The sequence below is a fragment of the Dermacentor variabilis genome, chromosome 3 (assembly GCF_050947875.1).
Source record: "Dermacentor variabilis isolate Ectoservices chromosome 3, ASM5094787v1, whole genome shotgun sequence".
In the NCBI taxonomy this organism is placed as follows: Eukaryota; Metazoa; Arthropoda; class Arachnida; order Ixodida; family Ixodidae; genus Dermacentor; species Dermacentor variabilis.
The window spans coordinates 108770183-108794197 of NC_134570.1; the positions used below are offsets into that span (position 1 = coordinate 108770183).

General features: G+C 47.3%; 1 protein-coding gene across 5 annotated transcripts in view; it reads left to right on the plus strand.

Moving 5' to 3' along the window:
- LOC142576166 (aromatic-L-amino-acid decarboxylase-like) overlaps nucleotides 1–24015 on the plus strand; it is a 147417-nt gene that overhangs the window by 114583 nt on the left and 8819 nt on the right. For 4 of the 5 annotated variants that reach the window (XM_075686141.1, XM_075686143.1, XM_075686140.1 and 1 more), the window contains 13 exons: nucleotides 2341–2765; nucleotides 5399–5512; nucleotides 9552–9603; nucleotides 9789–9859; nucleotides 13023–13157; nucleotides 14514–14657; nucleotides 15337–15498; nucleotides 16027–16094; nucleotides 16865–16935; nucleotides 17079–17098; nucleotides 17938–18036; nucleotides 18146–18247; nucleotides 19735–19959. In XM_075686141.1, coding sequence (XP_075542256.1) covers nucleotides 2341–2765; nucleotides 5399–5512; nucleotides 9552–9603; nucleotides 9789–9859; nucleotides 13023–13157; nucleotides 14514–14657; nucleotides 15337–15498; nucleotides 16027–16094; nucleotides 16865–16935; nucleotides 17079–17098; nucleotides 17938–18036; nucleotides 18146–18247; nucleotides 19735–19959 — 1688 coding nt within the window. Of the gene's footprint in view, nucleotides 1–2340; nucleotides 2766–5398; nucleotides 5513–9551; nucleotides 9604–9788; nucleotides 9860–13022; nucleotides 13158–14513; nucleotides 14658–15336; nucleotides 15499–16026; nucleotides 16095–16864; nucleotides 16936–17078; nucleotides 17099–17937; nucleotides 18037–18145; nucleotides 18248–19734; nucleotides 19960–21843; nucleotides 23337–24015 lie in introns of those variants that run through there. The other variant, XM_075686142.1, reaches the window with a different exon arrangement.

Sequence of the window (24015 nt, forward strand, 5' to 3'; positions counted from 1 at the left end):
CGTCAGATAACCTGCCTCTGAATATTTTGACTCATCTAAGTGTCCAATGTAGAGATGCTATGTAGAGATAGTGTCCCTGTGCAACCTCCTACACGCACTCAGTGATTACTCGATCCCTTTCTTCCTCTTTCTATTCCCCTGTCCCCCATCCCCATTGTAGGGAAGCAAACCGGGTGCTCATCTGGTTGACATCCCTGCCTTTCCTGTCCTTGCTCTCTCTCTCTCTCTCTCTCTCTCTGTGTGTGTGTGTCCCGGCCACGGCGGCCGCATTTCGATGGGGGCGAAATGCGAAAACACCCGTGTGCTTAGATTTAGGTGCACGTTAAAGAACCCCAGGTGGTCAAAATTTCCGGAGTCCTCCACTACGGCGTGCCTCATAATCAGAAAGTGGTTTTGGCACATAAAACCCCAAATATTATTATTATTATTATCTGTGTGTGTAGTCTAGAGAAAAGAAAGACACCTGCGCAAACTGTGGCCCCATTTAGGTACGCATGTAGCGGTCTTTATCAAGGCTAAGCAAGACCCACTTATCGAGCAAACTAGTGCGAGAGATGGGACAAAGCAGTGTGTGGCATTACCAGTAGACCCTTTGAGCAGACACTCTTTTCTATAAGTCCCTTTTCCTAGCAGTCTTGTCAAGTGTATCTTCCGCGGAACACGAAAAATGTAATGTTTACTGACTGTTAACACTTCATGTGTCACCAATTTATATTTTCTTTCCCGCACGCAATCCTCAAGCGAGTTGAACTATTCCTGAAACAGCGCTTGGGCGCTGTGACGTAATTACTTGCGTTAAGCCGTCGGCATGTCATTCTGACTGTAGTAGCGCGTATACTTTATTCTCCTGCCCTCCGCGGTGCATCGTAATCTCATCTCATCGTCTTACTGATTTTACTTTTTATCCTCGCACTTATGCAATTATAAGGCATTCAGCGGCGCAAAGAACGAAGCACTGAACACACGATTGCAAGGCGAGATATTAAAATGTGCTTTGGTTTTACCGTCGAGAAATACCAGTTCGGCAAGCTTCAGGTCCTGTCTTGCAGATACAATCAATTCACAATTCGCTGATCAACGATACCCACACTTTGACAAGTCAGTTCACACGCCGACCGCAAAGATGGTTCAGCGGCACTGTCCCCTTGCTCCTGGCCGCATGGTATAGTGACGTGGTCACATCCACCTCCGACTGCCGTGTTGTTACAATAGGATGCCAAATTTGGTAACGTCAGTCTGCTAAGATTTCGGTGGACGTTAGCTGAGTTAGGGTACGGGGAAACATGCCAAAAAACGGCTAACTGCAGTGCATTTTATCGATTACAAATTTGCAATATCGATGCGTTAAAATTAATTCAACGCTTTTGCATTTCGAAAGAAATACTGGTTCTCCTGTTCTTGCTCCCGTAAATCAGGACGAACTAGCTTCCTGTTGCCATTAAAAGTCAATTCATGGTTTATTTTTCTTGCTAGCGCGCCGATGCCAGCTACAGTTCTCGAAATGCTGAAGTGACCAAAAGGTCCAAACACTTCACAGCCTAAGCACGCAGCTTGAAGTCAATAAGTGAACTATGCAGGCGGGCTCAAGTGCCGAACGCTCCCGTCACTTAGAAGCCACATGCTTAAAGGTATTTGAGCTTATTAGCGGCTTTCGCATTCTGAGAACGTTTGTGAATACTTGTACAGCCTGTCTCAAAAATTAAAGCCCAGCGCTTTCGTCGCTATAGAGAACGTAAGCTCTTGTCGATTAGCGTTGCGCTCGCCGGAATTTACTTCGACTCAACTGAACTTTACCAATGCTCATGGCCAAATTAGCATATAAAATTGCCAAAATGCACACGAGAAGCAGCGTCCGCAGCTCAAAGCACGGGACCTGAAACGCCGCAGCGAAGGGACGAGACCTTCTGGGGAGGGACCGTTTCTGTTTTCTGACAACATTGTCGAGCCATCTAAGTATATGTCCTTTTGACTCTCGGCAGTGATGTAGCTTTGAGATGTAAAACGAACTATTCAGTCAGCGCCGGGCCCTGGAAGACAGCGGGATAGTCCCAAGGAGTTCTAACAGCGAAACGAAATGCATGGCCAGAATGGAAGCTTGGGCAATTTGGTCCTGCATTAGGAACGGTGTAAAGAGAACACGTGAGGCATGCAGCGCCTGCGTGCGTCTTACGTCTTCCTTTCTTTCGTGCACGCATTTCGCATTGCTTTACCATTAGCCATGCGTGGTCGTTCCGCTGCCGTCCCCGCGCTGCTTGTTCTTCGACTCGGCTTGCAACCCGTGTCAAAAGCAACTGTCCCAAAAGTAACTTTCGACACCCCCTTTCTTTCTTTCCCCCGCAGCGGCGCGGAGCCGAGCAGCGGAGGAGGCGGCGAGTGCGAGCGCCGGCCCGGAGCACCCGGCGCCTCAGCACGAGATCAAGGACTCGCTCGAGGCTGAGCGAGGCGAGGACGAGTCGGGTGTTCGCGCGTACGAGCCATGCGTAGCGCAGGAGGACGAGCTCCCGCCGCCGCCCCCGCCGGTCTCGTCGGCCGAGCAGCGGCGGCACGGCCCCTCGTCGCGCGGCATGGACTCGGTCGAGTTCCGTCAGCGCGGCCGCGAGATGGTCGAGTACATCGCGCGCTACATGGAGACCATCGGCGACCGGCGCGTGACCCCGCAGTGCGAGCCGGGCTACCTCAAGGAGCTGCTGCCGGACAAGGCGCCCGAACAGCCCGAGGACTGGGACAACATCATGGCCGACGTGGAACGCTTCATCATGCCCGGAGTACGCTTGACGATGCAGTTCCTCGCGCAGTTTACGTTTTGGAGTAGCGGGCCAAAGACCTTTGCATCGGACGCGGCGGAATGCCGGGGGCGTATAGGCCCGACGAAAACTTTAGACGAGTCGCCTTGGGCACTTTGTGAGACTGCACGGTCCGATGAGCTTCCATGCTCGACTTTCTTTGTTTTGCTCCTCGTGATATTGCCGCGTGTGTATTACAGCCAGTCTAACGAGTCCTGCTCAGCGTCCAGAAATAGTCGCGGTAAAAATGGAGCAACCACTCGCCTTAGATTGAAAAAAGAAAACTAACCACATAGCTGACGTTTCGGCAGCACTACGGGTCCCTTGTGCAAGAAATTCAGGCATATCTAATCTACGATGGCCGTCCCAGTACGGGACGAGGCGGAACAAACTTTATTGGATTTCGCAGAGAGGTCCCTTCTCCCCCTTGCAGGGGAAATGGGGTGACCCAACCTAGACGTCGGCCATGATGCCATGTGAACGGCATTCCTTTAAGTCTCAAATAAACACTTAGAAAAATTAAATTATTTTTTTGAAGAGCGCTGTGAACGAGGTTAGGACCACATATTTAAACTGCGCAATCTTCGGGATCGACCTACGAAAGCGGTTAGGCAGATAGACAGAAGGAAAACGGGTCCGACAAGGCTAAGAATGCTATTCGCTTTAAAAGAATGGGAGAACAGGCCCACCTTTAATAAAAATTTCTACACTATCTTCGAGATAGGCCTCTAAAACGGCTAGAAACTAGTCTGAGAATGTCAAGCATGTATTCACATTAAGAAAACAAAACAAATGATGTGCGGATGTATGTCTGGGTAACATTACCCCACCTCCTGTTTATCGCGTACAAGGTCGAATGGTTAAACACTGACTCATAGGCACGACGTTAAGATAGACTTTCCTCTGTTACGATAATAGTGGTGGGATAAATCAGTGTTGTGGTTGGTGTTTACATGATGTTTCGTTAACGTGCTGAAGCACGCGTTGTCCATTGTAATTGCGACGGCTTGCTTTCATCTTCCCGGCCGTATAATTGTAGAAGGAACGTCGCATGCTGCCAATGTAACGGTCTTCAGGGACCTCGTCAAGCTGCCTAGAGCGGCTTTTAGGCCAGAAGTCCATCGATATTTTCTGGTTAAATAGATAAAGATTGATTGATTGATTGATTGATTGATTGGTTGATTGATTGATTGATTGATTGATTGATTGATTGATTGATTGATTGATTGATTGATTGATTGATTGTCATTCGGACGCTGCTGAATCTCTTAAAGCTTTCCGCTTTCGCCAATGTAAGACACATTCCACTCCTTGCGCGGCATCTTGTAAGTTACCTCTTGGTACCTTGGCATTCCAAAGGGTATTTCACTCGCGCGAGATGTTGTTTCAATGTTCTTGTCGGCACGTGGGGCAAAAATACAATTAGGAACATGGGATCCATCTAATAATATGTTTATCTTCTTTTTTTTCAACATTGTAATAACTTTATTTCTACACCTCATGCATCGGAAATGCAAAAAACAGTGACCGAAAGCTTTGTCATTAGACAAGCTTGACGGGATCCCTGTACCCCTACAGAAAATCCATGGCAGCGTGACAGTGGTTGTTATCAGTAGAAGAGCATTATACAATATCATAAAAACCGATTCTAGCGGGAATGCAAAAAATAATCGCTTGTGGAATGCAAGGAAATGTGATCAGGTAAACAACACACACATAGTGAAGTACAAAAGAAAGAAAAACGTACCACGTTTAATTAATTCAGAACAAATCAGTACTTATACGAGTGCTCATTTGATTTTGTCCGCGCACGTTTACCCTCGCCTGACGCGCTCGAGTCCAAAGTCACGATAAATTTCTTGAAACGAAAGCACTGAAGGTGACCGGCGTTTTTACTTTATAACAATCTGAAACTTATATCTTGCGCTTATCGTTACTTTGTTTTCAATCAAACTACCTATCAAGATTTCACATTTTGGTTACTTGCCTGGTTTGTTCGGACTTGTAGGCGGTGCTGAAGCAAGGCGTCTGGTAGCAGCTTGCTTCTCCGATGACGAAGTGCGCATACAACGGTGTCTTTCTTTTATATTCGTCAATATTTACCGATGAACCAGGCAGGCAATATTTTCAAATCTTTTATCAACTATGTGGGCGAAAAAAAATGGACTGGCGATATTTCGTAGAAAGCAAAGTAGCGGTAATCGTGAAACCGTATTTTCACGTTGTTAGAATGAAGCCAAGTCCCTGTATTTAGCAAAAAACAGGAAGTTAAGCAGTACCGTCTTATTATTCAACTCTATTATGAGGCAGGGCTTTAAATATGTGCAATGAACCAAAAAGGTTATGCGTGCGCGCTTGCCATAAAAAACCAGGCTGGTCGTTCACAGTCGTCCTGGCATGAATCGTAAAGTTTAGAACAGTAGGCGAAGACGGGCATAAATTGTTCTCTGATGACATATTTAAGACAAAGGAATACGCGGCGCGTTTAGGGCTTTTGGAATGCTAGCAGCAAAACAAAAATTCTTCGGTTATTGAAATTCCTGAGCCGGCGGCGTAGTCCAGTGCGGTTTGCTTGCTGGAACTATTTCAGTCGTGACTAATTATCGTACTCGCAGGTGACCCATTGGCAGCACCCCCACTTTCATGCCTACTTCCCCGCTGGGAATTCCTACCCTTCTATCCTGGCGGACATGCTCTCTGATGGCATCGGCTGCGTCGGGTTCTCCTGGGTGAGTACCGAACGTGACTATGGTGTGGCTTCTCTTGCGTAGAGTATACCCTCTGTCACCGCCTCTTGTGAATGTTCAGACGTTGTTGTGCTGCTAAACCTTGCGGAACTGTGGATTTCGTTAGTGCGCTTCGCCGAAGTACACAAACTGGTCATGACGCGTGAATGGAGCACCCACTTGTAAAAGTGAAAACTGCGACGTCCCCCGCGCAGCGCATGCGTAGTTTGCGGCGATTCCGTAGAAGCGTCGTCCAAGGGATACTTTCTCACAGCGGGTTCGTATGCGAGGCAAAGCGTGCGACCTTCATCATACGAGAATGTTGCGCCGCGGTTGGTTGCTTTCACTTTTCGGAATCCAGTGGCACGCGTTATTTCTTGGGAGGCAGAAATAGGTGCCTCCCCCCCCCCCAACCCCCACCCTCCCTCCGGTGACTAGGGGCGGCCGCTTCTCTGCTTGACGCAGGCCACTAGTCGTAGCCGGCGTGGCTTCTTGCAAGACGCAGGGCCACTGCACGCGCTGGGCCGGGAGCGTGGTTCGGCCGGTGCTCGTGGCAAGGTACACACACAGCCTGCCCACGCTTCGTTTCTTTATCTGCCTTGGCTGGGGGGCTCGCTGGGCACTTTTGCTGGCTGGCACTGCTGGCTGCTTTGTGTGGCTGCCGCCTGTCTACTTTTCTTAGTTGTTTCTGTGTGTGTGTGAGAGAGAGAGAGACAGATGGAGATAAATGAGATGCGAAAGGCAGACAAGTTAACCAGAAGATAGATATCCAGCTTGCTACCCTGCAATGTGGAAGGGGTAAGGGGGGACCGAAAGATAAAGAAAGAATACGCACACACACACATAAAGAGAGGGAAAGGAAAAAAGAAATAGAAAAACACGCACACCCAATGGAGCGCAGGATTGTCACAGTCGTTCAAACAGGTCGCTTGGCCGAAGGAACTTCAGTAGCGCCTTTTTCGCCTTCTCGTGTGAAGACCGCATCAGCCGGCACTTCAAGATCGTCTGCTCAGAAAGCGGCCGGTCGTCGAGGCGTACCAACGCCGTCGCGAGCGACTGTCTCTGACAGCTGTAGCGCGGACAATGACAGAGGATAAGTTCGATTTATTCCTCGCTGCAGCAGCTACCGTAGGCAGCACTGTCAGCCATTCATATGCGGCAAGCAAATGCATTCGTAAACGGTGCTCCAAGCTACAATTGACAGAGAACAGTTGTCTCAACTCGGAATAGTCCAGATGAAATGCGTAGTCGTAGGGATGGGTTCAGGCGGTGCAGCCAAGTAGGCCGGACACCTGGCGTGTTCCACATGGATCGTGTGGCATCACGCGCGAGTATGCGAAGCTTTATTGCAGCATCCGTTTTGTAGAGCGGGATGGGTCCTTTCACGGCACTTTTGCGAGCCCTCCTAGCAGCTTCACCTGCATATGTTCGTTGCCCATGATGCCGCAGTGGCCTGGGAGCCACTGAAAAGTGATGCCATGTCCCTTTTCTGCTTGTGATATAGCTGCCTTATTTCCAGCACAAGTTGGTATTGTGGTCCACTTTCGGATCGGTGAATATGCTCCATCTGCGAAATTGATCTTCATGAATCATGCGAAGTGCGCTGCAAAGTGCAGCAAGCTCCAGAGCAGTCGACGTTGTCCGGTGAGAAGTTTTAAACTGGATGTTCACGCGTTTTTCTGGGAAGATCACAGCTCCGGCATATCCGTCCACAGCTGTCGAGCCATCAGTGTAAATGTGAGGATGGTTCTCGTATGTCTCGTGCAGCATGAGTACAGATAGCTGCTTGAGAGCTGGCGATGAGAATCCTACTTTCGTTTGAATTATGGGTACCGAGGGTCGTACTTGCGGGCGAGCCAAACACCAAAGGGGTGATAGCAGCCTCTCGGCAGGTGTAGAATCTCGCGGGAGTCAGCCACTGTACGCCGATATCTTTTATGTGTTGCATATTGCAATCACTCAGTTCAGCCCTTGGGCGCGGCCGGGCAGCCACCATTGAGGGTATGAGCCATTGTTCATTGCTGCGCGTCTCATATGTGGGTCTATTCTCTTTCAAGTTTGCTATGTTTGTTATTAAGTTGCTTCTATTTTTATGCGTTGCATATTGCAATCACTCAGTTCAGCCCTTGGGCGCGGCCGGGCAGCCACCATTGACCTTTAGCGCAACCACGTGACGTGACGTCACGACAGCCGGAAGAAAAGCTGGGCCACAACTCGCGCAATATGCAACGCATTCTTGGCTTAACCAAGCTAAGCCTGGCCATTTTTTTTCAAAGGGAGGCACTGGGTCGGTCTTTCGGCAAGGCGGCGACGTGAGGGAAAGGGGCTCGGGCAATGCGCCTCATGTGTGCTCCGAGCACTTCCGATGTCATATGAGTGGTGACTGGGTAATCTTGAGATATCGAGATTGTTTCCGCTGTCCATGCGCAACGCGGCAATCCAAGACAAGTCCCCAGTGCCTGCGCTTGAACACTCTCGATTGTGCGGATGTTGCTTCCGCAGGTATATTGCTCAGTACAGGTAAGCTTCCCACATGCACATCCCACATCTTCGCATTATGCGTTCGATGCTCTACCGGGCCCCTCGGTTAACCCCCTTTCTTATCGTTCATTACATAAAGAGGGTCTCGAATCCGGCAACATTGATGCCTTCAGGTAGCACGTCTGGTTTTATTGACTAGTTGCCTTCACCCAAAAAGATCGCGTACTCATGATGCCTGCGGCAGAAAGGGTGTTCCACATCCACCGCCAAGGTTTGTGAGTGGTGGCGCTGGCTAACACTCCGAATGTTAATTCTAATAGTAATACATAAGCACCCCAGAAAGTGGATGGGACGACGGCGCCACTGTAGCTCAATTGGTAGAGCATCGCACGCGTAATGCGAAGACGTGGTATCGTTCCCCACCTGTGGCAAGTTGTTTTTTCATCCACTTTCAATTCCATTAATGTATAATTTCTTTATTTCACTTAGTAAATACAAGTAATTTCCCCTGTGTTATCCTTGGTGTCTTTGTTTGTTGGCTTTTTATGATATGATTAATAGAAATCTGGCCCCTCGTTTATCCCCTTTCTCCTCGTTCGTTACATAACGAAGGTCTCGAATCCGGCAACATTGATGCCTTCAGGTAGCACCTGTGGGTTGATTGACTAGTTGCCTTCACACAAAAAGGTCACGTACTCGTGACGCCTGCGGGCAGAAAGGATGTTCCACATCCGCCACCAAGGTTTGTGAGTGGTGGCGCTGGCTAACACTCCCAGGGTCAGTTCTAGTAGTGGCACATAAATACCCATAAAATTGGATGGGAAGACGGCGCCGCGGTGGCTCAATTGGTAGAGCGTCGCATGCGTAATGCGAAAGACGTGGGAACGTTCCCCACCTGCGGCAAGTTGTTTTTTCATCCATTTTCATTAATTTATAATTTATTTATTTCAATTAGTAAGTACAGGTCATTTACCCTGTGTTGTCCTTGGTGCCTATGTTTGTTGGCTTCTTATGATTTGACTATAACTGTGCAACTTAAGTTATAAAGTCAAAAATGTTGTGTTCTTCGCCGAGAATGAGCCCGCGTAATGAAAAAGAAGCAGATCATTCTCACTCGTCCCAGCTAAAGCTACCTCGATTATTGAAGCATGATATCCCTGTTCATCAAATTCGGTCGACAACCTCTCTGTCTCGTAAGTTCTTATTACCCTTGCTAATCGTACTGTACAAGCAACCATTGCTTGAAGAAGTTGGAGTGATTACCTATAGGGGACAATACTGGATCTCGTTTCCGCGAGGGTTTCTTGGACGATAAGGCAGAGTCACACATCGCTGTCACAAACACAGCCACTTGACGCGACGGTGCATGCCTGCACACGCTTGTGCCAATAGCATGAGCGCAGACCCGAAGTATCGAAACCCACTTTAGCTCTGGCGCATGGCCACGTATAAGTAATGATGATGTGCTTTGCGGCTCGCTCAGACTGTGATGAGTTTAATGCGTTCGACCTCAATATGTTAATTATTGCCTCTTTTTCCATTTCCGTTTCTCTCTTCACAGGCAGCCAGCCCGGCTTGCACAGAACTGGAGGTGATCATGCTGGACTGGATCGGTACGCCATCGATCGACATATCTTGCATGTACCTGCGCGGTTTTAAAGGCAAACATATGTTGTGTTGAGTACTAGCCGGCTTCATAAATCGTCGTTTCTCGTAAGCTTAGGTAACTACAGTGTGTGACGCTAAAATTCACTTCAAGGCGCCGTGGTACAGTGATTTATCTTTCTCTGATTTGCAGGAAAGATGATTAACCTTCCCGAGGAATTTCTCTGCCTGTCAGGAAACAGCAGTGGAGGAGGTGTTATTCAGGTACGTCTGGAAAACGTTTCTGCTTCGTCACCTGGCAGTCAAGTGCTGTGGAACCCGCCGCGGTGGCTTAGCTGCATGGTGATGCGCTGCTATAAGCACGAGGTTGCGGAATCAAATCCCGGTCGCAGCGGCCGAATTTCGATGGGGGCGAAATGCAAAAATGACTGTGTTCCGTGCAATGGGGGCATGGTAAAGATACCCTGGTGGTCAAAATTAATCCGGAGTCTCCCACTACGGCGTGCTTCATAATCAAATCGTGGATTCAGCACGTAAAACCCCAGAAATCAATTCGGTTCAATTATTGTGGAGAGGCTCAAGAGGAACAAGTTCCCAACATCTCCAAGATCGTCAATATATTATCCAATGTGACGAATATTCATTATGATCATGCGAATCAATCAATACATTTATCTCTCGAGTGACAAGGGCTATTGTATATTAACAGAAATACGGCTACCTGTTTCTGTCGCCAGCACACATATGTTTCGCTTACGCTGTCATCTGTGGCGTTCTTACTCGTGCTCTTGGGACAAAGGAACGACAACACAGTAGTGCAAACAATAACAAGGGCATTTATTGCACCTTTCATAGACTAATGCCTGCTAGCCGATCCACAAGATATGCCTATGGGCGCGCGACAAATCGCGGAAGTCCGGCTCACCGCGACCGGATAACGAGTGAATATGTTCGCCCCATGCTGGCCACCAACGCCTGGTCGTTCGCGCGTACGGTCACGCGAACGGTGGCGCGTTCGAACGATCGTGTTCGTCCATTCCGGGGTAGGCCTCGCGAGGCTGTCTCGCAGAAGCATGGATTGGCGCACGCGCAGAACGTCCGCGGCGCTTGCCGATCCCGAGCCAAAGAGGAAGATCCTTCTCCTTTTTGCGCCCAAGTAACCCCGCCGTTAGGTGGCGTTAGCAAAGCAACACTCGCGCCATCTCTCGTACTACCCTGCAAGCATACCGATCGCCGAAGTAAAACCACGTGGCGAAGCCGGATTACAGGAGACGGGAGCTACACGAGAAAACAACGTATCAGGGAACGCGTGAGAGTCGTGCATCCCCACATTCCCCCAACGTTAAATCACTACATATTCCGGCGAAACATGTCACACGGTCTAGCATCAACGCGTGCTTCGCGAACAAGGTAGTAGTACATGCAATAGTGGCCGCGCCGAGGAAATGTCTACACGCTGTCCCTAACATGCAAGCCGATATTGTCCTTGGGTACACCGCTAGCGTCCGCTGGTCACAGCAGCAGTTCTGCATACCCGAGGGCACGATTACAGGTCAGGACTACGGAAACGGCGACGCAGTAGTAGGTACGAGCAAGCGTCGCTCGCGCCGACGCGCCCTGCTGGCGAGAGCCGCAGTAGCTGTTGGTCACCGCCGGCTCTTTTCTCTGCCGCCGAGGGTTGCGAGCCGGATAAAGGCGGCCGCCGAAGTCGCTGCGCCGAACTGGCCACAGCATCACCATTTCCCGGAGTGGCTCGATCGTAGTCCGGGACAGCAGCGCAGACGATGTGCAGGTGACAGCAAACCAGAGGTGACTCCACTCACGCTGCGTACAGTCAACGCACTCGGCAAACACTAAAGTAGTGCAAGGGAGAGGAATTCTGCATGCGCATCACCCACGTGGTACGATGTTCAACTCGGCTAGCAGAAGATCGGGTGGCTACTCAGATGCTAAGTTTACGTGAACGAAGCTCGCTTCCTTGAGTCGAACGAGTAATTTCAATTTGTACGAGGCAAACTAGAATGAGGGAAGCAAAGTACAACACCTCAATGCCATGTTCCACCAGGTTCTGTCCCTCCACGTGCGACAGGCAGCTTCGTAAAGCCTTAGGCCTAAATCGTCGCTACCCTGACAACAACCGGCAACCAAAAAACAACACCCAAAATGGGCGCAAAACAGGCAGCCGCGAGGAGACGTTAGCTCTGTTAGGTGGTCCTACCCCGCTCGGTGCACACAGCATCCGCGTTGACGGGACGCACCGTCCCAGACGGTGTCGGAGCGCCCGGTGCAAGGCCGTAATACTAGTCAACCCGTAGCGGCACCCGTGCCCCGCGCCCACCCGGCTCCCAGAGCCGCGATTTCATCAGAGTCAAAGAGATACAAGAAGCTATTTACATCAGAAATTCGGACCACCCATGAGGCTTTCGTACTCACTCGCTTCAGGCTTGCCAATGCTCCGCTGGCGCTAAGCCTCCCTCTCCCGGGATGGAGACCACGTGGCTCTCGTACCGACGAATGTCATTAAAAAAAGCATTTGCGAAAAGGCTTAGCATGTTGAAAAGTTCGAACACACTATAGCCACCGTCGTCTCGCTCAAGAAAGCACGCCGCCGACGCTAGCGATCAAAATCCACGCTAGCCCTATGCTTCGGTTCAAACAAAGGTCTCTAACGAAGCAAAACTGTTAAAACTATCGTCCGATGGCCCAAGAGTCCCATGTTGTGCAGCCAGATGTGGGGTTCCCACCCGTGTTCTTGGGACAAAGGAACGACAGCACAGTAGTGCAAACAATCACAAGGGCATTTATTGCACCTTTCACAGACTAATGCCTGCTAGCCGAGTTGCTATCCACAACATATGCCGATGGGCGCGCGACCAATCGCGGAAGTCCGAACCCGAGCCAAGGAGGCTTTTCCTTCTTGCGCCCTAGTAACCCCGCCGTTAGGAGGCGTTAGCAGAGCAACACTCGCGCCATCTCTCGTGCTACCCTGCAAGCATACCGACCACCGCACTAAAGCCACGCGGCGAAGCCGGATTACAGGAGACGGGAGCTATGCGAGAAAACAACATATCAGGGGACGTGGGAAAGTCGCGCATCCCCACACATCCAGGCAACCGTGTTTGCTTGTTCTTTTCTTTTTCTTTATGTGAAATACCATGCATGATTGCTGGTTTACGTTTGGCTCTCAGCACAGAGAGAACGGCGAGAAGGCAGAGAAAATATAAGGATGGGCTCGCTCGATTACTTGACGCTATCATTTGCGTCGCAATGTCTTACAAGTCGATAAAGCTTTACTTTGTCCTAACATGCGTGCGTTATACGAGAGGTATCAAGACAAACAACACCACAGCGAATTACGGTGTCAAGTTGTACGCTTTTACTGATACTTTTTTTTAAAAACTCACATTGGCTCCTTTCTTTCTTACAGTCAAGCGCAAGCGAGTGCATTCTGAACACTCTGCTGGCAGCCAGGTACGCAACGATCAAGAAACTCAAGGAGGAACAGCCTTTCGTCGATGAGGGCGTGCTCCTCTCAAAGCTCATGGCCTACTGTTCCAAGGAGGTACACGTGCTTTCTGTGCTAGCCTGCGCTGATGTGGTCCTAAGGTGATACTGGGCCCAAAAACAAAGAACGCGCGAAATTGATGTAATTAATGCATTAAAGAAACTGAAGGCAAATATCAGGACAGGTTGTGCTATTTACACTGCTCTTCTGAAACCTTCACGGCGATTGCTCTACTATACAACGGGGCCTGTTGCAGAGAAAATTGCGAGTGATGACCCAACTTCTCTTTCCCAATTTCTCAAAGTAGTCCTATGGCGTCGCCGATTTCGCGGTACTTAAGTCAGTATTGGCCCATTTTTCTGCATATAAAACTAGTACCGCTTGAAAAAGTTCAAATTTTGCTTGTGCTCGGACGTGACATAAGCCTATTCGGGCGTAGCCTACACTTTAACTATATTGCCTAGGCCAGGTTTCTGCAGCTCTGCCGTCCCTTGAAAGGGCTTTAGAACTCTGCAATGTTGGCATTACACGTGTCTCATTACTAAAGCGTCTTAGACTAACCTAACTTTATATTTTCTGTGGTTGTTTTCTAAGTTGATCAAAATGCGTTCTTTTATGCTGTGTGACTGTGACATGTGATGATAACGACTGTACAAAAATGACCATGAATGGTTCACTGGAACTGACCTGAAGTTGCGATGACTGTTCGCTGTGAAACTCTGCACGTGTGTTTGGACACTCTCAACACAGGCAGAGTCGATGAACAGCGCTTCAGCTTAAGGGGCTGAAACCGTTGATGTCGAAACACTAATAAATGCAACGACGAATTTTTCCTGCAAATATATATCGTCATGGTTGCAGTGATCGGCAGGAAACAAGAACACTGTCACAAAGAAATTATGAAGGATCGAGCGTTTTTTTATCTGGCGACCTTGTGTCCACAATGCAAAACGAAATTCGAAGTGACAACGATAGCGGCGAGCACATGCATTAGACGAATCAAACCTCGAGCTTCAAATCTGAATCGTCGAATCAAATCTGAATCAAAGTGTACTGACAACCCGCGACCAAGCGGCGAATATTTGGGAAGGAGTTTGAAGATAAGAGCGTGGAATTGGGAATGGACACTCTGGTGAGGCGGCAAAAGCAACGGCTCGAGGATGCATTCGTCGCTGCGGTGGCGGCCCAGGTAACGCAACAGCTTGTGCTTCGATACACAAAGCGACGGGACGGCGATAAGAAAACCAAGTAAAAACATCGCAGTGCAATAGCTATAACGCTGCATAAGCCATTTTCATGTCGCGGCGAAGGGTCACTTACGCTATACAATATGTGCAAAACACTGCCGGCCACTTCAGCGAACTCAGTGGTGAAACGCGATGGTTTCGACCTGTTCCGTTTGCTTTCCCGCAGGCCCACTCGTCGGTGGAGAAAGCAGCAATGATTGGATTCGTGAAGCTTCGCATTCTTGACACGGACGAGAACTTCAGCCTGCGCGGCTCGATGCTTGCCGCCGCCATGGAGGAAGACCGCAAGGCCGGATTCGTCCCCTTTTTTGTAAGCGTCACTTCGCTAGTTCGGCGCGTGCGCTGCAACGTCGCGTGAGCTATTACAGGTTGCTTCGTGCTCACTTCCTGTCAAGCGCGAGTGTTCTTGGTCGTTCTAATCTCAATTTTGAGAGCTCGTATTGCACTCTCCAGTGCGAAGCCCGAATCAAATTAAGATACAGTAATGAGATTGTAGAAAATGCGCATCTAATTGTCTCTGTAACGAGCAACTAAGGGTGGCCAAAACGGAAACATCGTTATTCGTTTGAAGCAGTAATGAAGCAGTTGCGGCGCTCATTCAACAACGCGGGTTGGTGTGCTGTAGATGAAGACTCCATATGCAGTGTGAGGTGCGAGTGCGAGAAACCGAGCGGATACAAGGGGAAGGAGTCCGGAGATGGTACCTCAAAAACCAAACGTTAAGAATTTCTGCAAGAGATCGAGCACCCCGCTACTGGATAAAAAGCGTCCGCAATAGTAATAGTGCCAGCTCCTTGGTTGTCTACACTGACTCACGCAGCATCCCGACCTGTCTCGAACGTTCACAACGAGCCTTCTGCCAGACGATAAAGACAGCGCTAATTAGCCCGCCTCATAAGAAAGTACGGTTTATGTAAGAACACATTCACCCGTCGGCGATTCGAAAACGCTGATTGCTTCGCGTGACGTATATGTGTTCAACTGTGCAGGTAAGCGCAACTCTGGGAACGACATCGTGCTGCTCCTTCGACGCTCTGGCCGAGATTGGTCCACTCTGTCAAAAAGAAGGCATCTGGCTTCACGTGGACGCCGCCTACGCGGGAAGCGCTTTCATCTGCCCCGAGTTCCAGTACCTGCACAAGGGACTCGAGGTACATGGCACACTGCGAAACGTCGTCTCAGGGCCGTCAAATGCGCAGCCCTCTGAAACTGCTTTCGCGACTTATCGGATAAAGAAAATAAAGAACGAAAGTTTAAAAAAAAAACGAGGAGCGAAACGTAACTTTGAAAATGCAGCTTTAATCCAGATAGCCACTTTTTGCTAGCTGTAAATGTTAATGAAGGGAAAAATTAGACATCCACCCATTCGTAGCAATTGACACACAGGAAACCCATACGGGTTCCTCGAAAGAAAAGCCTCAGAGTTGAAGAAAAAATTTTCTTCGTGGGTTTGGGTTTCCCTTGTAGCAATTGCTACGAACGGGTGGATGTCCGATTTTCCTTTTATTAATTACTTCTCTCCAACTTGCGGGTTTCCGCAGAACTACTACATCAATAGCTATAAATGTACGTCATTGTACAAAAAAATAGAAAAAGTTTAAACATATGTCCTACACCGAAACTTCGCGTCACGTTCGAATGCTTTTTTTATATTTATTATCTTTTTTTTTCTCTTCCAGTACGCGATGTCTTTCAACATTAACCCTAACAAATGGATGCTTGTAAACTTTGACTGCTCCTTGATGTGGTAAGTATCATTGTAACCTTTCCTTAGTATTTATCGGCGACAGGTCCGGCTGGACCAAGGAAAATATATATAACAGCCGTTTACATTACTTATAATTTTTCTTTCTGCAAATGCTTACATGTTAAGTAATTTTTGACAGTTCCCAAACTAAAAAGATCAGTGTATACAATGGAACGGAAAGGCACAATACAAAAAGATAAATTTATTGTAAAGAAATTCAGAACACCTACACGGCAGCAGATACACATACGAGGAGGAGTAGGATCGTTGTTTCCTATATGCGAGCTTACGTCTGTTACAGGCAAGTGCTCCGCCCGAGCGCCATTTATGAAATGCAGTAGGGTTGCATTACTTCTGGTAACACAAGGATATTTGGTAGCACAAATGAATAGCAATGGCGGGCATGGATCAGAATTAGAGGGCAACAGGCTTCGCATCATCCATACCACGTCGGCCGCCACACTGCTCCTCATCATTCACATTCAAGCTCTGTATCCCGAAGGAATGTTAGGACGAGCCGAAGCGACTGCGCAGCTGTCGAGAAACCAGGCGTACACGAAACTATTAGCGAGTATAAAAGCACGTGATTGCGCGGTTTTTCAACGCTGCAAAAAAAAAAAAGAAGCTAAGTGGGATAATAGAGCAAATAATGGCTACTGCCTGCGGTTGTTGCTGCTGCTTAGCGGTGTAATAATTGCCCGACGGGCTTCAGCCGAACGTGCTGAACTTTCAATACCGTCAACGTGTTACAAAGTGTGCCACTCTTCCAGGGTAAAGGACAGGTTCAAGTTGACGCAAGCTTTGGTCGTTGACCCGCTGTACCTACAGCACAGCTATTCAGGTGAGCGTGAAGGGCTTTGGCAATACCTGCGGCATTTTGAGCAAACAGCAGAGACCGCGCGTGTACTCTTGAGTGTGTTTCTTTCGTACGAAAGTGTACTTGTGCATGCGTAAGTGACTCATGTCTCTTGCTCTTCCTTTCAGATAAGGCGATTGATTACAGGGTGAGTCCGTTTTTGCCATGTCTCCTTTTTCGGCTCTGTTAACACATTTGTGAAACAGAGGGCAACACTCGAACAAAGCGTACGCTCTTGAACGTACCTCTATGTTGTCTCTGCCGATGAAGTAGTTTAGCGAGTTGGAAAAGTTGTGAGAAGGGGGGAGGGTAATGAGAAGATACTTCTGGCTTGCTACCCTACACTGAGGAAGGAGTAAGAAGAGAAAGAATAGAGCAGAAAGAAGGCAAACGCGCGAAAATAGAAAGAAGCGAGTGCGGTACTTCCAGGCATGTTAAGGTCTCTCTAACGAGCTACTCGAATGTGGAAACTCCAATAACGCCTTGACCGACTTCTGCTGTGACGACCGTACAGGCTGGCACTCCGGGATGTATCCTGCCGTTCGTCGAGCGAAGACAAGGGCAAAGATTGTGTTCGATAGTTTCAAGCACTATGTATAAATAATTTGCTCAATCGACGTTCTGTGCTCACAAATGTTAGTTATATTGCAGAGCAACTTGTAATGGTTCAGTGGTGTCGGCTTCCCTCGTCCTGGTGGAGGAAGTTTACAAAATTGTTATATATATATCGCTATCGAGGATCTACTGAGTTTTAAACTTTGTTTCAGTTTCTCTAGATTTTTCATGTTCAACTTCTCGTTTTTATAAAAAGAAATTGAGGACATAAATTTAACGTTTTCGCTTGCATAGACGAAGTGAATTTCATTCACATTGGTCTCACCGGTGGCCACTCGAGAGGATTTCTGCATTTCACGTTAGTTAGAACACCTCATTATACCTTGCACCGTAAAGGAAGCGCCAATTTAATTTTATTTCCTTGCGTTTCAGCACTGGGGCATCCCCCTTAGTCGGAGGTTCCGGTCACTCAAACTATGGTTCGTAGTGAGGAGGTACGGCATCGCCGGACTACAGCACTACATCCGAGAGGTTCGGAGTCTTTTATTTATTTATTTATTTATTTATTTATTCATTCATTCATTCATTCATTCATTCATTCATTCATTCATTCATTCATTCATTCATTCATTCTGCGCAGCACGTTCGACTGGCAAAGAAATTTGAGCTGCTGGTGCGAAGCGACTCTCGGTTCGAAGTGGTTAGTCAAGTGATCTTCGGTCTCGTCTGCTTCCGGCTCAAGGTGAGAGAGTCTGGCTTTCAGAAAAGCGCACTGGCTATGCAAGCTCTCCGAGCAGCCACTAGTGGCTGCCTAGTGGCTGCTCGGAGCAGCATAGCTGTGCTGCTGTTGCGGATGTTTTGCCTGCGTCTTAATTTCCCGTGCACTCTCCGAAAAAAACATTGCACACTTTGGGTTCTGCCTTGTCCCTCAACAGTAGTCGTCATCTATCTAGCATTCATTCTGTATAACGATGTACGCTTCCGGTACTTTCTGGTCGCGAACGACGTGCATGTTCAGCGTGACGCATAGTGTTCCTGACAGGAAAGAATTCGCGAGCGCGCATTATCAAGCTACGGGAAATGAATGCAAGACTGATGACGGTTGTCGAGGAGCATAGAGTTTCTCACTATATTACCTAGAGGGAAATCTGGCGCTGCTGCGCTGTAGTATGCATGGGAATGCCGGTATATTGTGACTTCGGATTGGCATCGTTTTCGAAGAACCAGGCAAGCACCGTTCCGTCTGTCACAATGATTCATTTTCTACTAAAACTGCACGTAAAAAGATGTTCTAGCTTTATTATTACACAAAAACATGTTTTGTTTAACTATGAGTACTTGTTATTGCATGTACAATTATATGATACGTAAAAAGTATCAGCGGGCCGCTAAAGTTGGAAGACAGACGACAAGATTCGCGCTCGCTTTGAAACAGTTTGTCGTCTCTTGTTGCTTTGCTTCCCTTCGTCATGCGTTGTAGGTGAGTAAAGATGTAATTTTTGTGAATGGAAACATTTTATGAAGATTTTACTTTAAGAAAGCGTTATTTGTGTAGCCATATTCACGTTTTAGAGGAAGCCTCTTACAACACCAGCCAACACAAGCCTCGCAGACACATATACCGTCATTCCCATGACGGCACGGCGCCCCTTAAGAAACTCCCATAGACGGTGGCGCCAGATTTCCCTCTAGGTAATATAGTGAGAAACTCTGTGTCGCGGAGGACACGACATACCCCGAAAAGCGTCAAAATTTTCAGGGTGCACCCTATCTCTTTTCTTTTCCTGCGCCATTTCTGCGCCCATTCCTGTGAGGCATGTGCAAGGTCCCTTACAAAAATAAGTATACGTAGCCTACAGGTTGTCTGTACCCATCACTAGTCTATTTTGCATCCAAGGTATGCTTTTCCATTGTGTCCATAGATGAGCTACACACACTGCCAATTGATCAAACGTGCACTGCCTTTAATTGATAATCAATGCAAAGTTATAAATTTTACCAAGTCACCGAGGTACACCCACTTATAGTCCACAAGATATATCGTTTGGCCGTCTTGGGCTATACGTGCGATCGGTCCTTACAAATTCTGAACGATCTTTCTCCACTTTCTTTCTCCATAATTAAAATGCAATTATCCAATAGTTGTGCCCGTTCCTAGAGGCGTGGCAGTCAGCCTGCGTTGAAATCCCTCTGTTTTGCACTCCTCCGTTCCGTGACGTCGACACGCAGGGCTCGAACCAGCTGAACGAGAAGCTGCTCTCGAGCATCAACGCGTCGGGCAAGCTGCACATGGTGCCGGCGTCGCTCAACGACCGCTACGTCATCCGCTTCTGCGTGTGCGCGCCCAACGCGTGCGACGCGGACATCGTCTACGCCTGGCACATCGTCAGCCAGTTCACCACCGAGCTGCTGCAGCTGCTCGGCCACGAGATCGACAAGAAGGAAGAGGAGAAGGTGAGCGGCCGGCGGGCGTGTTCGATGTTTAAAAAAATAAGAAAGCAGATTAGGGATCCTATTAGGACACCAGAGAAATATATTACTCGAAGCTCCACTCTGCGAAATTGTATTAGGATAAATTATACCAGTATTATCATCACTTGGGGCCTCGACAATCACAGAAACGTTTGTTCTACAGTATTTTATTGTTTAACTGAAACAAAAAGGTTGCCCCGCTAATTATTTTATCTTCATTCTAGATAACAAATCGGCATTCATTTCACCTCAAATGGTTTCTCTAAATTCTTTATTAACATGAATTTCTCCTTTATTGTAGCCTGTTTGAACATTCACTTTTCCGTTAGTCTGACTGCTCGCTCGCATACTAGTCTAGTTATTGCATCATCTCCTTTTTTTGTATTTCTTTTACTTTGCGTTTATCGTCTTCAAATAAGAATTTCCTTTAGCTACCTCCTGAAGCCCGATTCTTGGCCTAACCCCCTTAGTGGATGCAAGCCATCACAGAGGTTAATAATAATAATAATAATAATAATAATAATAATAATAATAATAATAATAATAATAATAATAATAATAATAATAATAATCGATGGCCACGCTTGTGGACGCACTCTTTCGGGGGGGCTTCTGTGCTGAGACACTCCCACATGGGGCGTCGCCCCGAAAAGTTGCTTTGCGAATCGCATCTCGTTTGTCATCTGAATTTCTGATCTTTTCTTCTCAGGTATATTTATTATCGTTGATTCAGAGTGACTCTTGAGGAAAAAGATACTTCTGCTTTACTCGTCTTTCCTTTGTCATTATTCTTATAATTGTTTTTCCTAAATTCATCCTTCTAATACAATCGTACAATCCACCCGACTCTTCGGCAATCCCCCTAAGTAAGTAGGTGCCCACTGACTTTAAGGTTATCATCCGGAATCCCAAAGAGTACATTTTTTTTAAACATGCTGAGAAAGTCAGACGTCGAACTGTTCTGTAACAATATACATTCCATTATAACGTGTTTGAACTTCGTACATCGCTGTCAGTCCATAACTACACAAAGAGCGGGATCGTATAGGATAGTGATTACTTCCAGTGTTGAGTTAAAAATTTTATAGTACAGTTAAAGATTATTGGCGTTCGTTTGCATAGTTTGATATAGATGTGAGCAACACGGTAATGCTTAGCTTTTGTGAAATGCTTCGTCAGGCCATCTGTTCACTCTTTTTTTATTTGTATTCATTGGATAGTACAGGCCAGAAAACGCGAGCAGGAGGGACAAGAATTCAAAACACAGTAATAGTGTCAACATCTCAGAATGCCAAAACAAAAAAGCACAAAATAGGCACTGATTTCTGCTACAGATCTGAGGCAAAGCTCAGGCAGACTGTTTCAGTCAGTAATTGTACCGGGATATACGGAATACTTGAACAGGTTTGTCTTAGCAAAATGTGGAGTTACTGAAAATAAGTGCGAGTGCTAAGATTCTCAGGTTGATAGAGATAGAACGTATGGGCCAGTCACTTTTGCACATGGCACTGCGTTATACGCTCAGCTGTACTTATTACCTAAACCTTTCTGCAACTGGCCACTGTATGCGAAGATTTTCTTTAAAATTCTAGATTTCTTTATATTTTATGTGCCAGAAGCGAGCGGCCAAAATTTCCTATATCATCAAATAAATAAATAATTAAACCAAAGCTCTTAACGATTTGTTCGCATCTTTCAATTAGTTCTCTGGGCATAACGCTTCCGCCGATTAGAAGACGCACCACTTGTGCGCTTTGCGCGTTCATATCGCACAGCCGTTTGCTTTAGAATCTCACTTTTCGTTTGCACTGCTCACCATTGCATGGGTTGACCACAGCGAGCATGAATGTGAACGGGTCGTTTCAGGAGCCTCACCACACTGTGCTCGACACGACGTACGACAGCTACATCAGCTGCTCGGACAGGATGACGCATGGATGAAGCGGCCGGGCATGTGCGCCTGGCCTTGCCACCACCACCCCACCTCCCGCAACTGCGTGCATCCCTTGAATGCGCACGTCATAGGATCCCGCTTGTCTGCTGCCCGGCAACTGCTGAGACAACCTGCATGTTTGTGCTTTGCACCTGCCTGACTTCGTCACGCCCGCGTTGCATGGAATCCCCCGTGACGCCATTTCCAGCCCAAATGTTCATCGACGAAAACCGTCCCTGTGCTGGCGAGAAACATAGGACTTGTTCCATGATGTGCGTGATAATTTGCATGATGTGCATATTCCGGTCGTTGTCTAGGGTTCTGCGTGGTGCTTGTGATCGCAGGCACGCGCGCTGATTAAACTGCCCTGTTATGAACCCTAGACTTGAAACAGGCATCAGCTGTTTGAACTGCGGTCTATGACGCTCACAGCTTATGGGTTCGTCGCGATGCAGGCCCTTCATGATGAACCACGCTCGAGCGTTGCCGCGTGCATGTTAGATATTTTAACCAGTTAAGCAAAGTGTTTCAACCTGTCAATATCCCGAAGTACGCTACTGTAAAGCAAAAGAATGACAATGAGAAAGGAATATAGTTATGCAGAGGTTCACCCAAACGTCCTACCGTTTTAAATCAACATTTATGTACGTCTTTTCTGCACAAGTGTAGCCCACTGTGAGCGTCACCGGTGTGAGTCTGATGCCCTATTGCGGAGGGACAGTTGCAATACTCTAAAAGGTCTAAATCCGAGACTTTCTATGTACATCTTTTTTTTAATATCAGAATAGGCAAGTACCCACAACTGCAGCTCCGCCACAATATATCCCCTTCTAGAGGGCGCACATGCATCCAAACTCTCAAAACAGGGCAATGCCTGCAAACTGAGTTATTGTATGTGTTTTCGCTGCTCAGCGAAGGGTTGCTATTGTATACTAAGTTGAATTTGTGGCATATTAGCAAACCCATTTCTTATTAGGTATAAGTATACCAAGTGTTTGTGTACTTTTGCGAAAAACACTGTGCATGAGCAGCTGGTCATTGCACGGGAAATGTGGACGCTTTAGCCTTGAAGCTGCAAGTATGAATGTCGTGAAATTTACCGTGTACTTTTGTATCTTGGCTTTTGTATGCGTATGAATTGTCAAAAAGAAAAAGTAAGCTCAGACATCCTAAATACTGAATTATAATCAGCATAGTATAGCTACAGGAACTGTCGGACAAATAAATTGTATTTAATGTCTCCACGAAGCGGCAAGTGAGGTTTCTTCCACTGCTTATGACAGCATCAAGTGCAATCTTTAAAACAAAAACACCAGCTATTCTACAGTAAAGCTCGCTCAAGACTGCTCAAGGGTAACAGAAGCCTAACCGTCTTTCCCATACAAACTGGGGTACAGCGCGCAGAAATGGCACAAGGACGAAGCAGGAACACGGGACGAGCGCGTGTCCCATGTTCCTGCTTCGTCCTTGTGCTATGTATCCCAAATTGTATGTATCCCACCAACACGCCCAAACTTCTTCCCTGCTAAAACAACCTTCCCACTCATCGAACTCAACAAAATATAAAAAACACAAACGTACGAAAGGTAGTCTAAAAATTGAGCTGAATATGATTCGCTCCGTGCTCTTCCATTTCTTCTGTGATTTCTGTTCCTCGCGTTGTCGCATCAACTGGTGTTGTTTTTCTTCCGCTCTGTATTATGCGCTGGAAGTGAAAAAGCCCAACATTGCTGCACTTCGAAAATAACTTTGTTAATGTGTGTGATAGCCGATATTAAAAAAACAATAAAGAATGCTTAAGCACTCTGATGTGTTAAAAGTACACTAACAGTGATTTTTTTTTAACCTTGCATAAAGGATTCTGTTGAATTCGTAAAAGAATTGAACTCTCGTTCTCGTGCTTACGAATGAGAACACAACCTAGTGCAGGTGCCTTGGCTGTGTACATTTCATTCTGCGCCCAAATTTTGCAGCAATTCTTTTCATTTTTTACAAAATAATTTTCGCCCTTCGTCATGTGCTCGTACGCTGTCATGCCACCGTTATCACGTGTATCAGCCTCTCGGCATGGCACATATGAGATGATTGGAAGCGAGTGAAAGGTA